This window comes from Arabidopsis lyrata (assembly GCF_000004255.2).
Source record: "Arabidopsis lyrata subsp. lyrata unplaced genomic scaffold ARALYscaffold_7, whole genome shotgun sequence".
Lineage (NCBI taxonomy): Eukaryota > Viridiplantae > Streptophyta > Magnoliopsida > Brassicales > Brassicaceae > Arabidopsis > Arabidopsis lyrata.
In genome coordinates this window covers 11446571-11462197 of record NW_003302549.1, presented here as the reverse complement: position 1 = coordinate 11462197, position 15627 = coordinate 11446571, and the positions used below count along the sequence as shown (strand labels likewise).

Sequence of the window (15627 nt, the reverse complement as noted above, 5' to 3'; positions counted from 1 at the left end):
AATAAAAGATACATTATGGACCAACCATTATAAATAACTATTATATATCAGAATTTAATTGATCAGTTTTGAATCACTAATGATCTTGACTCATTTTCTATTCCGTATACCAATAATATTCACTCATTTTCTATTCTGTATACCAATAATATTCTTAATTCTTCTTCTTCATCTTCATTGGTCTCAAGATCGTCCTCCACGTTCAAATATGAAGTAAGTATTCAACATCAGCGGTATTTCCCTTGTTTGTACAAGTAAAACCAATAACGGACTAAGAAATTGAGGTTAACATATAAACAAAGGCATGCATGACTACAAACTAAACGAAAAAAATTTAGATAAAACCAATGCATGATCACCGTAGCATTGGTGAAGCGACCTCAGGGTAACAACAACAATAAATGAGTGCCTGTATCAGATTCAAACATTCGCGTTCCCTTAATGCTATCTCCTCTCTTTCTTTTACCGGTATGTAAGAGTCTTCCATCTGTTCCTTCTCATTCCTCTATAGATACAATCATAACTTTTGTGTTCTCTATCACCTGCAAAAGAAAGATTTCAAGATACTAAAGGATGTAGAACATGTTCTTTTCATCCTCATCTCCAGCTACGTGCTCAAGTAACGTTGTTAACATTTCATATCATCACCATCTTCTTCTTTCTCTTCCGATTAGGGTATTCGATGCCATTTTGAGCTTTCCTATAACAAACATGCTCTCCACTGCGATCAATGTTGTATCTCCTTCTATTGCAAAACGTATTGTTTCCTATATAATTCACCATGGCTGATTCCGGTTGATGATAACACAAAGACAGAGCAAAAATCATATCAGAAACATGACTCTCAATTAAACCGGAAAATCCTAACATATCAATACTTATATATATATATATATATATATATATATATATATAAAGTTTGGGTTTAGTACTTGTTTTAAATTTTAATTAAAAAAAATATTGCTTACAAAACAAATATCTACAAACACTAAATCAAGCACACACACAAACAATCTAATCGTGTACTTACAATTGTTTTTTTTTATAAGTTTGTAGATGGAGTGATGAAGAATATCGTGATCATAGGAAACATGAATCATATTGAACTAATTCACTTCTCCAAAAGCAGCTTTATCACACTCCACAGTATAAGAAAAAAAAAAGAAACTTACAAAATAAACTCACGTTATGTAGAACTCATATTCCAAAATAATTCAAAACAAAGCTAAAAAGTGATCTAAATTAAATTACATACATGCGGCTTGAGCAGTGTTAATAATACGAATCAACTCTTAGTTCTGGCAACATCTCTTACTAATAAAAGGTGTTCATTGAGGCCTCTCAATATATCTACATCAGCACAATCAAAAGCATTTTAGAGGAAGCCACGTAAGCGGAGATTTTGCAAGATGCCACATCACTCTTAAAAACCACTTACAATTATCCACGTCTCATTGACACATAGTATATAATAGGTCACTCAAGAGACTCCCCTCGCCCAAACTTCAGCTTTTGGAATTCCCCCTAAGCCACCCAATCAAAATTCATCGCACTTATTACTTCTCAAATGTTGATGAATTTGGCGTGGTCATCAACATCATTGGATCACTCTAGAGAAGTTCACTCTACGAAAGTGTAATTAATAGTAGATACAAATTCGTGGAAGAGACCAGCATCATCCTCCGAAATCATGAATCCGCCAACATTTACCTTGCTCAGTTCCTCGATTGCTCGCACGCAGCACCCTGGAAGCGAATTGCCGAAGCCGACTACCCAAGATAACCCTTAGATTAGAAAAACTGAAGCGTAAAAACCTTAGTTCACGCTTTAGAGGTATTTTTGCTCTACTAACATAAAGATCCATCCCTCTATGTATATTTTGTTTCTATACGTGTGATTAGATGATGTGTGTATGTGTAGGACAAAACTTCAACGCACTGTGATGAACAAAAATAAAATACTTTCACTTGGATTTGATAGTATTATATTTGGCTTTCATCGTAAGTTTTGGAATCAATTTCAATGAAAATTAAAATGTGTAATGAAATAATGTTCCTTTAAAAAACATTTAGCATGTGGTTTTCCTCAAAAAGTTTCAATGGTTTTTTTTATAAATAATAAGAATGACCCATTTACATACACTTTCATATTACTGAGATTTAACTTTTTTCTTACATGCTTGCAGTTTATTTCAATATGACCATATATCAAGTTTGTCAAGGCTTTAAAATTCATGAGGTCAAAATTTTGTCTTCCCTACTCCGCTCTTGTCGTTATGTCGAAGCGAATGTGTTGGATACGTTCAGTTCAAGCTTTGAGATAATTAGGTCAAATTTGTTCAAACAAACTAAAATAATTAGGTTGAAAGTAATTGAAAATTTGGCTGCTAAAATTCCGAAAGTGATTTTAAATTTAAGCCGCTGATAAAATGGGAAAGAAAAGTTTTAGCTTTTACATATAAAGTGAAAAATAAACTAATCAAAACATTTAAAGGGAATTTGAATATTGACTTCTTAACACGATCAAAGTCAATGATGTAGTATCACACAAGAACCATCGTTCTTTACTTGCTAATCCATTGCTTGGTTATTTAAAAATAATGATATTTTTGTTATTTTTCTTCAAGATTTCATAACATTAGAAACCAAGTTATCAAATTACACATATTCAAATCCTTAACAACATAACTAAAGAAGATAAATTTGAAAAGCTTTTGGAATTTCTCCAAAATTAAAACTACTATTAGAAAAGGTACATTTCATACTATTATGAAGAGATCATTTTCCTTTAAGATTATTAGAGACTATATAGATGAGAAAAAAAACTATATAAGTAATAATAAGAAACAAAAAATAAATTTCAATTTGTAAATATAAATTAGAATGAATAGATTAATAGTATCATATAGGTTATATTTATTAAAATGCTAAATACAATATCATATGACTTTTTAATATATAACTAAAATTGAATTTAAACTTAAGTTAATTAATCTAAAAATGTCAATTATTAACGCCCGGATTTTCCTCTAGTGATCACTAAATTTAATAAAACTGAAACAATTTAAAAGCAAAGAGAAAGTTATATGAACAATTTTAAAAAATATCTAATTAAATACTACTATAGAGAGCAAATCTTTAATTAATCATATAAGTGTCTATATGTATATAATAAACACATAATTTAAAAATAGTATGTGGGATGAAAATCACATGTCAATATATTTAAGAATAAAAGAACTTTGTGTCTTTTTTTATTTTCATCCTTTTCTGAAACTACCCTTATAGATTTTAATTTTTTAATTTTAATTCAAAACAAAAATATATTTCAAATTATAAAATACATGGTGGAAAAATTATAATCATAATATAATTATTTAAATATTAGTACCTTGACGGATTATATCCTTGATTCATAAGACATTATCTTCAATATTTACGAATTTTAACTTTCTTAATTAAACAATTTCGAGATAAAAATATTCACATCATTATTTAAAAATTTTAAAGTCTTTATCAAATTTGTACAATTTTATCCTTATATTCTCGCAAAATAAAATCGAAGTCAAAATTTATAGAGATTTTGTTAAAGATTTTTTTGTAAACTTTGATCTTTTGTGTAAGAATCATAGATATCGTATCCAATAGATTTAATCTAAAAAATTTCATAAATTATATAACAGATTAAAGTTTAATGAAATATCACTTATGAGATGAAATAATGACACATAGCATATTGTTAAAAGATTTTTTAAATCCAATTGATGTGTTCGTCAAATAACTCCGGCCCCAATAATTTCACTTCTTAGATATCCACAAACGTTTTAAATATTATATAAGCTAAATGACATATAACACAACATGTTTTATAATTCATAAATAAAAACATTCACATTTGTCATATGTACCTACGTCTCTAGTTATAAAATCCTTAATACAAATGATAAGATTGGTACAAAATTAAACGAAACAAATAAAACCACTAAAGCAAGTACCACCACCTCCACCTACAACATACCGTACCTTCAACCACCTCCACCACCACTGTATCCTCCACCACCTTGAGAACAATCTCTCGCCATATAACTTGGTTCACTACACCTAAAGCAAGTACCATCACCACCATATCCTCCTTAATAATTTCCACCATCACGTCCTCACCTCCACAGCCAAAACCACCACATCCACCAGATGAACCGCCGTTATTTCACTGAACAGGAGCACCCTCGGGTCCAGAAACTTCAACAGTCTTCAGACGACTGGCGTTGTCAACCTCAACCTTGAACTCAACAGCTTCATCAACGGTAAGGCTACGAAATTTTTCAGAGCTAATGGACTGGTGAACGAAGAGATCGTCACCACTCACCACCGTCGTCTGGTGTGATGAAACCAAACCCCTTGTGTGTATTAAACAACTTCACCGATCCCTTGCGTCTCTATCCACCACTCATATTTTCATCACCGTCGCTCATTCGGATCAGTCTCCGACAACCAAAAATCACTGATCAGCTATTTTTCCTATCTCTCATAATAAAACATATAAATTAAAGTCAAAATAGATTAGCTATTTTTCCTATCTCTCATAATAAAACATATAAATTAAAGTCAAAATAGGTTAATGGCAATTAAATAAACAAAAGAATATAAAATTACATATTCATAGCATATTCAATCCTTTAGTCGCCTAAAACTGAAATTAAAAAATATATATTTGAGTCTAAAATTAAAAAAATAACACAACAAACAATCTATCAAATATAAAAGAGGTTAGATGAAAGCCTAACTCCTATAAAGATGGGATTGAACTTTTTGATCCATGACGAAAACATGTACCATAAAATACACAAATTAACTCACACGTCAGTTGTAATCTTCTCTCCATCGATTCAAGTATTAATTTCCACACATCCAAATTATGATTGAACGTAAAAATCATATGTGGAAATTGCGGCATCTTTCAATTCACTAATCAAAACTGAAACAATCAAACCCTAAACTTTTCTCTCACGATTACAAGGATTCAAAGTGATAGAATTTCTTAGAAGCCCAGTATCTATTTAACAATTTCATCACGATAGACATACCTATGCAATCTCGACAGATATCGTTTTAGAGAACTCTGTTTTTCCCGAGCTTCAAAATAGACTCAATATGTTTTAGAAAGCAAATTAATGTTAGAGTTTCTAAAAAACAAAAGAAAGCATATAAATAATTCATAACAAAATACAAATAAAAATAGTAGATTAGAGATTACCTTCTCGTAGTCATCTAATAATAAAAAAACTCATAAAATTAAGAAATATTAATATACAAAAATACATGTTTATATCAGATCGATTTAAACGTAGAGATGAGTTCTTCGAGAACCTTGACCAACATAGTTCCAATAATTTATCAAATCTTTCATATAATAACACGACATAATTATTTCTACGAATAACAAATATTCTATATAAAAAAAAAGGTCTCAATCACACAAATAATCAAAGAAAATAATCAACAACCAATATACAAAATAAAAAGAAAAAACAAAAAAAATCTAAAACATAGTCGATTATAATATACCTTATCAATCTCATTGACCTCCAAAAACTTGTAAATCACTTCCGCATCAGCGCAATGCTCCGCCTTCAAAAACACAAAAACTATGAGTAACGTTGACAAAAAAAAAATATTTCGTTATGTAGTGCATGGTAAAAAATTATTTTACATCAGATCTGATGAGAGACAACTATCAATAATTAAACCAACACAAATTATAAAATTGTAAGTAATTTACAAAGAGACATAAGAGAAGCGCTAACTAAAATTAAAGAGGACTCACGATTGATGTAAAAAGTTTGTTAATGAATTTAATGAAGAGGCATGTCTTCATCAACTCGTTCATTCAATCTCTTGATAGAAACTCCCATGAGCGGTTACCTAAAACATAATTCACACGATACAAATCAGCAAAACAATAACAATCTTAATAATTCATAGACCAAGATAATAACAATACAAATATAACCTCAAGAAAAAGTAAAAAATAATAACGCAAAATAAAAAAATCGATCCATAAAAGAACCAAAGCAACAAAAAAAAAAGCTATAATATCAAAACGATATGTTTAGGCTAACGAATCTGAGTTCTAATGGTGTGGCTGCGGCTCTATATTTATAGCTTAAAATCTAGGGCACACTGTCATAATTATCTCTAAAAATTTATTTTTTAAAATTGGAAAATTTCTTGATACAAATATTCGTAAGATATTTTAATATCTATCTTAACTTTTTATAAAAATTAAAAAACGAAATATTCCATATTTTAATATTAAAAAACGAAATATTCTATATTTTAATATTAAAAAACGAAATATTCTATATTTTAATAAAATTCACACGATTTTATTGTTTTACCCTCACCAAAAAATAGAAAACTGGATTTGATAGTGTATTCATTAAGGGTGATTAAGACTAATCATCTCAAAACACGATTAGACTTATATACCCTTAACAATTAAGATCAAAAAATTTCGAAATCGAGGGTGTTTAGGACATTAGTATAGAGATCAACACACGATTAGACTTATATACCCCTAATTACGAAGAAGAAGAAATTTCGAGAAGAACAATTCATTAAGGGTGTTTAGGACAAATCATTCCAACTTTTAACCACAGGCCTCCAATGCCCTAACTTTCAATATGGTGCGTTTCTACTTCTCAAATAATTATTGTAGAGATATAATTTAGGTGAATCTCAATTTTTTTGAGTAATAATATAGATTTTCATACCTATAATTTACCTGGAAATTTAATTATAAATCTTTTCAAGTTTAGAGATTTTAAAATTCTATTAGTCTTAAACAACATTGAATTACATTTAAAATATTTGTTAGAATAACAACACTTTACATAATGTGTAAATAACAAATCCAATGACACAAAGTTTAAAATTTAACCAGAAATTTAGAAAAACTTTATTAAAAAAAAATAAATGATACTTGGATTTAGAAAACTATTAAATTGAATAAGAAGACCCCATAAACTTTTACATACCTCTTATAGTCTCATGTAGTTAAAGAAATTCACATACAGCTTTGCATTAAGTAAGGCACAACATATTCCACAACCTCCTCATCCGATATACTGAGATGGTCCCCTAACACACTTTCAAACTTCACTTTTCCGGCAACATCCAATGCTTTCAGACCAATCCAATCTTCTCTGTACAACTTTGTCTAATGTAGAATGTATACATATTTAGATTTTCTATAAAACAAATGATCAATGATACAACTGAAATCTAGAAAAATCTACCTGTTGAGTTGACAAAAGAGTATCAAATCCTTCATCTTCATAATATCCAAACCATGCAGTTTCTTTAGGGATTAATGTTGTATCGCTCTCGAACTGTTTACGAATTAAGAATAAGAAAAACAGAACAATGAGCTAAAAACATGTTTTTAAATCTCTAAGTTGAAAAAAGAAGGCAATAAGGTACCATGACAAGAACTAAGTTGTGTAACTTAGTGAATCGGTCTTTGAAAGTGGAGTTTCTTTCGTCAGGTCTCTCATTGTTAACCTTTGGTAGATACTTTGAGTGTTCCAAATACTTTGAGATTTCCTGAGAAAACCAAGCTATTTGTGTTAAAACTCGAATCGATTTTGAATTAATTGACTTGGTTACGTAACTAACTTACACCAGGAATCTTGATATAACCACTGGGAGCAATATGATCCTGCATAGTCATAAATTAATCAAATCATCATTAAAGGGTTTTGATCTTAGAGAGATATAGAGATAAGAGTGTTACTTGTACGAAGTCAGTATAGACCTCTAACTTCAACATAGCTTCACCTATATCACATATTGGACCAGACTTGACACAAAACACAACACACATAATTAACTAAAACCATTTTTTGTTAATTACTATGATTAAGATTAACCAAAGAATTAGTAAAACGAAGTTATACAGCACACTTGGGGATTTTGGCAATGCCAGCATGAGGACCTCCTAAGGAAATATAGTTGATGACAGGAGGAGCATTATCGCAAAACTCGATTAGTCCTCTAGCGACTAAGTTTCCTTGAGACTCTGCGACAATGTTGTAACCTTGACTCAACTCTTTCATCGTTTTCACTTTCTCACACGCTAAACTAGTTTGCTTTATCAATGGCATGAACCATGAGTCCTTTTCTCCGTTTCCTATTTCTCTACAAATTGATTAAAAAGATCCTTTCAAGTTAAAAAAAAAAACACATAACCAAAACAAGTTAGGTAAGTAATGTTTAGTTGTTGATTAATTACAAGCAGAAGCCAGGAGAGCCAGAGAGGTTGGTTAGGAGTTGCGTGAAGTTACTAACTCCACCAGAACATTTATCTCCAATTCCTGTTTTTTTTTTTTTGATAATTAATATTAACTAAATTGTGTTTATTATTTATCGAATGAATTAAACATAAAAATAGATTAGGAAGAAGAAAGTGGAACCCGTTAATTACCGTGAAAGAGTATGAAGGGAATAGAGATTGAAACCGGAATAAAAGAGAATAACATGGCGGCGATCACCGTGGAAAGGAGAACAGACCGCCGGAAACACTTCTCCATTGGATAATTGAGATTCTCAATCTTTGCCGGAATATTCCTTTTTTCTTTCTACGTTATGTGAGTCAAAACGTTTTCTCTCCTATTTATCATCAAAAATAAATGGGACTCCAATCACTTTAAAACAAGAGTTGTGTCTTCTTCTTTTTTTTTTTTTTTTTTTTTGGGCAATAGAGTTTGTGTCTTCTTCACTTGGCTTATTTATAGGCGTTATTAACTAGACCACATATATATTGTTTTGTGATATTTTGTTCTACTGCAGATTTATTTCTTTCTTTATGTCAAAATATTGATTAACTCTTAGACCTCAATTGTTTTCAAATTTTAATATTCAGAGCTGGTTTTTTTCCTATTGATAAAAGTATTTTAGAAGAAAAAAATAAATAAGATAGTCAAATATAGGGACCCTTGAATATATGTTAAGTTTTTAATATTCCAAGCAAGATTGATTCATCACCATAGATTCTTAGTTTTGTTATACCTAGTAATCATATTAAATAAAAAGTGTATTAAATGATTAATAGCAAGCAATATATAAAAACGTGGTGGAGAAATCTTTCGACTAGAATTGCAATTTGCAAAAAAGACTCTTTCTTTTTTTTTGGTCCAAACCCATGGTCAAGATCATCAAGCTTCATATGAATGCAAGTTCAAATCCTTTATTATGGTCATCTACTGACTATTGGAATGTTGTTGATCCTTGAAACATACACTTGCATGTTTGACTGTGTGAAAATCTTTGGTTACTCAATGAAATCGGTTATCGGTAGAACCGGGGCAACTAGATATGGAAAATATGGAGAAATCTTCAGATTTTTACTGCCAAAGGATGGTCTGATTAAAATAAATCCGGAATCCGTTTTTACATTCCTAAAATGATGAGAAGAATACCAAATCGAATTTCCGACATAAGAAACGCAGCATTAAGGTGACAAAAGGAGATATCACTTACTCCCTTTCAGCTTCCATGGGCACCCACACTGTGTTACACTCTGCAAGTTCTGATGAAGTCGTGGCTGGTTGGTTTCTCAGGGGAGATTTCTCAGGGGATCTCCTCTCTGGTAAGTCGCACTGGTTTGTTTTGTAGATACACAATCTCTCTGTCTGCTGCATTTATGAGATGCTGCTCTGATCCTTCTTCATCCGACACAGAAGATGCCTCTGAGTTTGATTCCTCCTCATCTACATAAGGCAAATACGAAGCGATTCACGATTTGGTTTGATCACAAAGGAATTGGATTTTTTGGTTATAACAGTCTCTTAGTTAGGAGCTTACCGGAGAATTCAAGGCGTTCGGGAAGAACACTAACAGCTGTAAGCTGAATGCTTTCTGGCAGAAGACAATTACAGAACGAACCTGAAACTCAACAAACCAAAAGTAAGTATTTAGACACAATTTGTTTGTAACATAGCACAGGGAAAGGTTTATTATAACTTTTACCTACACGGGCTAGCCGATTAATCCATCCTGGAATAGGCTTTCCTGTAAGCTGCAAGCATACTTCTTCAGTAAAATGGTTACAGTTCTTAGCAATCAAATGGTAAGTGTCACCATGGTATTTTCTTGAAAGCTTCTCCATGTATGAGCGGAAATCTGAACGAGACATGCTGGTAGTTCCCAATAAAACCGACCGTCTAAAGATGAAACCTGGACAGCTCCTAGGTTCCACCTCATATACCCCACTTGTTGGATACTCGTGAGCTCCATAGCAATATTCCAAATTATGAGCTACATTGAAGTTGAACAACAACTGTGTTAAAGAGAGCAATAAATAATGAATAACATAACAGGTAAAATCTGAGTTATAAAGGATCAGGTAAAATTTCCATTAAATAATCCTGAGAGTTCCAACACTTTTCTTGGTCCTACATCTATATCCACAAACAATCCCCTTCTCAGAAGAGCCTAGCATTGTCGCCAAATCATTAAAGCATGACTTGCCTAGAACATTAAGACAGCTATTTTTCTCTACCCACAAACAATCCCCTTCTCAAAAGCATACTAAGTAGACAAATGTTCTCTGAGCTTCCAGGATATACAAACTCTCAAAAAGATATTTCTTTGTAATCTTAATTAAGTTATAGCAGAGAGAGAATAAACATACCCTCGATTCCAGAATGGAAAATGCCAATCCCAAACCAATAAAGGTAATTGTTGACAGGCGTTAGATCATAGACATTGAGATAAACCGGCGTAAGCCCGGCTTCTCCACTGCTCTCTTCCCTCTCATCACTTGAAGATGAGCTTGAGCTCAATGTAGGCACCCACATTTTACACCACAAAACACACAAAATCCCAATTCAAAGTCACGATCGAATCATTCCTTTCTTCCTAAACCTCTGCAACACTAAAAAACTGATGGTCATATTCATCATACAAAGAGCAAAAGTAACAACCAAATGTTCCATGACCTAGATCAAAAGCATTAGAATTCAAGCAATTCGAACATAAGCAATCCACATGTAAACAACTTCTTTGGCGGCTAACGAGAACAGATCCAAGGATTCGATTCCACAGCCGCAATTACACATACAATCAAAATACCTAAGCCTGTAAAAGGAAATCTATCTAACGCAAATCGCTCGAATTCCAAATCGAGAAATCCACAGAACAAAATTGAAATTGGGCGCGTCTTATGTTCATATACAGAAATCGAGCGAGAGAGAGAGAGAGAGAGACGACGAAGACGAAGGAAACGATAAGAGAGCTTACGTGAGCGTCGAGAAGAAGGGATTGGTTTGTAAGAGACACTGCAAAAATGATCGCCTCTTTGTTTTTCAAGATTTGCTTTTCTTTTTCGTTAAAACTTAAGCATATAAGTATATTGAACAAAACTAATGAAAGTCAAAGATAACAACGAATTAATTCGATACATCATACTGTATGTCTCTTCTATACTAATAGTTTAATATATTATTATAAGTTTTGGTTGATTATTTACACTTTCTTTACTTTATCAAAAAATTATTCAATTTACTCTCTCTCAATTTTAATATTAGTTTATTTAAAATTTTTATATATACTGAATAATAAAAATTATTTGAAGCCTCTAATATGTTTCACGAAAAAAAGCTTCGGTGATTTTTTTAAAAACCTCAGAGTAAATAAATAAATAAACTATAAACCAAGTTCAGTTTACAAAGCTATAGAATAGATCATTAAAGTTATCTAATAATCTTTGAGTTGTATTTGTGGGGATCCCTGTATTTGTGTAATTTAGGGCCGGCAGAAGTTGATAATTGTTGTGGTTTATAGCAAAGATGGAATGAATGAAGTAGAGCTACACAGAACATACAAATAAAAAAAAATTAATAGAAACTGTTAGGGATCGACATCGACGTATACAAGATGGGAAGCTTTTACATGCAAAAAGAGTCATCGGTAAAAAAAAAAAAGTCATCGATCACACTGAAATCAAGTCACAAATGATGAATGTATATAGATGGAAATTGTTAAGACTTAAGACCAATTGATTCCCATAATATAAAAGTTTATAGATTAGAGCTTTTTCCCGGTATTATTACAAAGTACTTAGGGTATAGATTTTTCAAGAATTAAATCACAAATGAGAAATATATGATACGATCTATAGAAAACGTATACGTGATATTATAAAAGTCAATTGATCAGAGTTTATACATGCAAAGAAGAGTCATGGGGCTAGCTTTCAAAAATTAAGTCACAAATAGGATATAATCGAGATTGCTAAAGAATAAATCCGAGCTTATATATCATACAAAACAAATGTCACAGATATATGATATTATATCATATAGTAGTTGTTAATAAACTGAATTTTATACATGCAAAACGGGTCATAGATTTTTCAAAAAATATATCACAAAAACCATTGAAAGTAAGTATCCGTTATATTATAAAAGTCATTATGTGTTGTGTTCTTTCGATTTGATTCACTCTTCATGCGATTTTTGTCTCACTATGTCTAGGCGGTTAATAGGTGACTCGGACTGGTTAGAATATTGAGAGTTGTATTAAAAAAAAAAATGAATGAGTTTCCTCGAACGAAAAACTACAAAATCTACCACTTATTCTCAATTTCTTTTAAAATCTACCACATTTCTTCCTTTCTTTCAACTCATACCACATTTTGATGTAGAGTTACCATTTTGCCCTCCCTTTTTATCTTCCTTTTTATCTTTCCTCCCTAATTATTTCTCCTCCCTATTTATCTCTCCTCCCTATTTATCTTCCCTACAATATTAGCTTCTCTATTTATCTTTTTCTTTCTCGAAACACGTGCACTTTAACCAAGAAACATTATATCTCCTGAGACTAAACAATTAACTTTCGTTTTTGTCTCCAGATCTTGTTCCCGATTGGAAATTCTCTGTTGCGTTTAGATCTTGTCCCCGATTTCATCATCTTGCTCTATTATCATGAATTCCACATCTTGTCCACCAATTGTTCTCATTTAAGGGTTTCGAATTTTATTTAGATTTTTCACCATCTATTTTGGTACAGAGATTAGTTGAGCATTATTGTCTTCACCTACCCTGATTATTGAATTTTTTTTCCTTCTATTGCAAAATAACAAAAATATCCAGTTGTTCCCGAGTACTATTACTCATTCTATTACTCATTCGATATGAACTTGTCCCCGATCTAATTCTATTACTCATTCGATCTGAACTTGTCTCCGATCTAATTCTATTACTCATTCGATCTGAACTTGTTCCCGATCTAATTCTATTACCCATTCGGTCTGAACTTGTCCTCGATCTATATCTATTACCCATTCGATCTGAATTTGTCCTCGATCTAATTCTCTTACTCATTCGATCTGAACTTGTCCTCGATATAACATATTCGATCTGATTCTCTTACTCATTCAATCTGAACTTGTCTCCGATCTAATTCTATTACCTATTCCATCTGAATTCGTTATGAACTTTTCCCCGATCTAATTCTATTACTCATTCGATATGAACTTGTCCCCGATCTAATTCTATTACCCATTCGATCTGAACTTGTCCTCGATCTAATTATATCACCCATTCGATCTGAATTTGTCCATGATCTAATTATATTACTCATTAGATCTGAATTTGTCCCTGATATAACATATTATTTAAATAACCGTGCAGCATTTATTGCATACATGCTCCTTCTTTGGAAGCGCCAGACAAAACTATATGTCTCTGACACAGACTATGTCCCTGACACAGACTATGTCCCTGACACAGACTCTGTCCCAATCAGGGGTATTTTGGTCCAGCATTCCACATGTGCTATTGAAATATGGTAGATTTTGAAAGTTTTTTGAGATTGTGGTAGATTTTGAATGCCAGTTGTTAAAATGTGGTAGATTTTGCAATATTGCCTTCCTCGAATGTGCAACATAAAAAAACCAAAGATATGCCATAATTCCACGTCAGCATACAACAAGCTGACCCAACAGAAAAAATAAAATTCAAACAACGGTCAATTGTGGATAACCAAACGGTGGGTGTGGAGATAACGGCGATAAAAGCGGCATGCTCAGAAACTCCGTCATGTCCCAGTCATCAAACGCCGTCAAACCTGACGTCGCCGACTCAACATTCTCGCCGCCGCTAACGGCGTAACTCTCCTCCGTCTTTGGTACCTTCTTCACCACCGTCACTTCCTCCCCCTCGCCGTCTCTCTTCCGTTTGTTGTTCAGGCCATGACCATCTTCAGCGCGTGGATTCCACTTGCCAACTTCAAGCGGGAAATTCAGAATCGCTTTTGATCCTCGGAGTCTAAACGCTGCTTTGTCGTAAGCTCTAGCCGCTTCGATCGCCGTCTCAAACGTCCCGAGCCAAACTCTAGTTCCACGACGGTTCGGATCTCGAATCTCCGCCGCGAATTTCCCCCACGGCCTCATTCTCACTCCTCTGTAATGCCTCTTCTCTTCTGCTGCTACAACCGGTACGGGAAGTTCCGGTTTAGGATTTCCGGTTGCGAATTGAATCCACTTAGTTCGGTTCGGTGGCGCGATCTTCAACGGCGGTTTCCGATTGGATTTAACAATAACGCGAGCAGGATTCGATTGGAACGTGAAGGAATCGTTCGATTCAAGTGGAATTTCAGATTTCATTTGTGAATCAATTATAGGTTTGAGCTCGAAATCAGAAATCTCCGGTTTGGGTGTGACGAGATCGATTATTTCCGGTTTAATTTCAAATTCAGAAAACTCGAAACCGGTTTGATCAAATGACGTGAAATCGTTCATCCATGGATTGGTGGTGGCAGTAGGCAACGGAGACAATTCGTCGAGAAGATACTTCTTGATGAGGAAAAGAGCTGATACTTCGTTTGGTGTTGCCATTGAATGAGATTTCAAAATCTCTTAATATTTTGGAGGAAACAGAGGAAGAAGATGGTTAAGGAAGAACGGTTTGATTTGATTTGACAGTGGAGAAGAGAGTGGGAAGGTATTTTTATAAGAGAGGGTCAAGTCAATGAGAGACTCTTTCAAGGCAACATCCTCAGATTTTTTTAAATTTAAATCTAAATAATCAGATGCGGAAGCGTTTATCTAACTTGCGTGTTTTATCGGGTATACACCGTTTGATTAGATTAAGAACCCCTAGTCAGCGGTTTGATCGTGTGGTTCATCAATGGCAGCTGCGATATGGTTTCTTTGGCTGTTTTATATTGTTCTTTTTGCAGATTAGACAAGAATTTATCGATCCTTGTTTATCAAAATATTAGTACGGTTTAGTAATAATTATTATAAAGTACCCTTTTCGTGTTAATATTTGATTAATTTACTACTAGTTGTGAGAATTTGTTCACATGCATGCATTTGCAATATCAAAAGTTATCGGCCGTATCAACTGTTTGGATAAACACACGTTTTTATTGAAACTTATGAAAGTTGCAATAATTGATGGAAGAAAAACACTGGTTTTTACTTTCACGAACGTCGGATGTTATTTTTGCTTTTGGATAAAAAAATATTTTAGTTAAGAAGACTAGATTCTCCTTATCGATGATGTTTTTGTATGGTCGCCAACATTTGCTAGACAAAAAGACCCATGGAATTCTCGTATAG

The 15627-nt window shown here is 32.8% G+C and overlaps 3 protein-coding genes and 1 pseudogene across 12 annotated transcripts in view; all 4 read right to left on the bottom strand.

Moving 5' to 3' along the window:
* Window positions 1-9075, bottom strand: part of LOC9304133 (palmitoyl-protein thioesterase 1) — a 29241-nt gene extending 20166 nt beyond the window's left edge. The window contains exons 1-11 of one of the 9 annotated variants that reach the window (XR_002330545.1): window positions 8485-9074; window positions 8293-8374; window positions 7958-8198; window positions 7795-7860; window positions 7681-7719; window positions 7482-7604; window positions 7298-7390; window positions 7037-7218; window positions 5824-5921; window positions 5565-5627; window positions 3845-4517 (exon numbers count right to left, since the gene is read on the bottom strand). Coding sequence is in view for 4 of the 9 variants with exons in the window: in XM_021018548.1 (XP_020874207.1) it covers window positions 7066-7218; window positions 7298-7390; window positions 7482-7604; window positions 7681-7719; window positions 7795-7860; window positions 7958-8198; window positions 8293-8374; window positions 8485-8590 (903 nt within the window). In the remaining 5 variants the exon portion in view is untranslated. Of the gene's footprint in view, window positions 1-3844; window positions 4518-5563; window positions 5628-5720; window positions 5922-6928; window positions 7219-7297; window positions 7391-7481; window positions 7605-7680; window positions 7720-7794; window positions 7861-7957; window positions 8199-8292; window positions 8375-8484 lie in introns of those variants that run through there. The other 8 variants (XR_002330546.1, XR_002330544.1, XR_002330547.1 and 5 more) reach the window with 8 other exon arrangements.
* On the bottom strand, window positions 3845-4471 carry LOC9304134 (annotated as a pseudogene).
* A 306-nt stretch (window positions 9076-9381) lies between the features above and the next one.
* LOC9304132 (deSI-like protein At4g17486) lies at window positions 9382-11410 on the bottom strand. Of its 2 annotated transcripts, none has more exons than XM_021018550.1 (5): window positions 11301-11410; window positions 10693-10935; window positions 10029-10316; window positions 9864-9944; window positions 9382-9769 (listed from the first exon to the last, which is right to left on the bottom strand). In XM_021018550.1, exons 2-5 carry the CDS (start codon window positions 10856-10858, stop codon window positions 9630-9632), a joined length of 675 nt encoding a protein of 224 aa, XP_020874209.1. In that variant the 5' UTR covers window positions 10859-10935; window positions 11301-11410; the 3' UTR covers window positions 9382-9629. The 2 variants fall into 2 exon arrangements, with proteins under 2 accessions (XP_020874209.1, XP_020874210.1); XM_021018551.1 differs by having other exon boundaries at window positions 10693-10927; window positions 11301-11407.
* A 2538-nt stretch (window positions 11411-13948) lies between these two features.
* On the bottom strand, window positions 13949-15351 carry LOC9306172 (ethylene-responsive transcription factor 6). Its single transcript, XM_002868013.2, has one exon. The coding sequence runs from the start codon at window positions 14896-14898 to the stop codon at window positions 14020-14022; it is 879 nt and encodes a 292-aa protein (XP_002868059.1). The 5' UTR covers window positions 14899-15351; the 3' UTR covers window positions 13949-14019.
* Window positions 15352-15627: the final 276 nt, after the last annotated feature.

Coding starts and splice junctions, on each gene's coding strand:
- LOC9304132 (XM_021018550.1), bottom strand. CDS start 10,858: ATGTGGGTGCCTACATTGAGCTCAAGCTCATCTTCAAGTGATGAGAGG. Junction 10,317..10,692: donor TTTCCATTCTGGAATCGAGG/GTATGTTTATTC, acceptor ACTTCAATGTAG/CTCATAATTTGGAATATTGC. Junction 9,770..9,863: donor CGAACGCCTTGAATTCTCCG/GTAAGCTCCTAA, acceptor TGCCTTATGTAG/ATGAGGAGGAATCAAACTCA.
- LOC9306172 (XM_002868013.2), bottom strand. CDS start 14,898: ATGGCAACACCAAACGAAGTATCAGCTCTTTTCCTCATCAAGAAGTAT.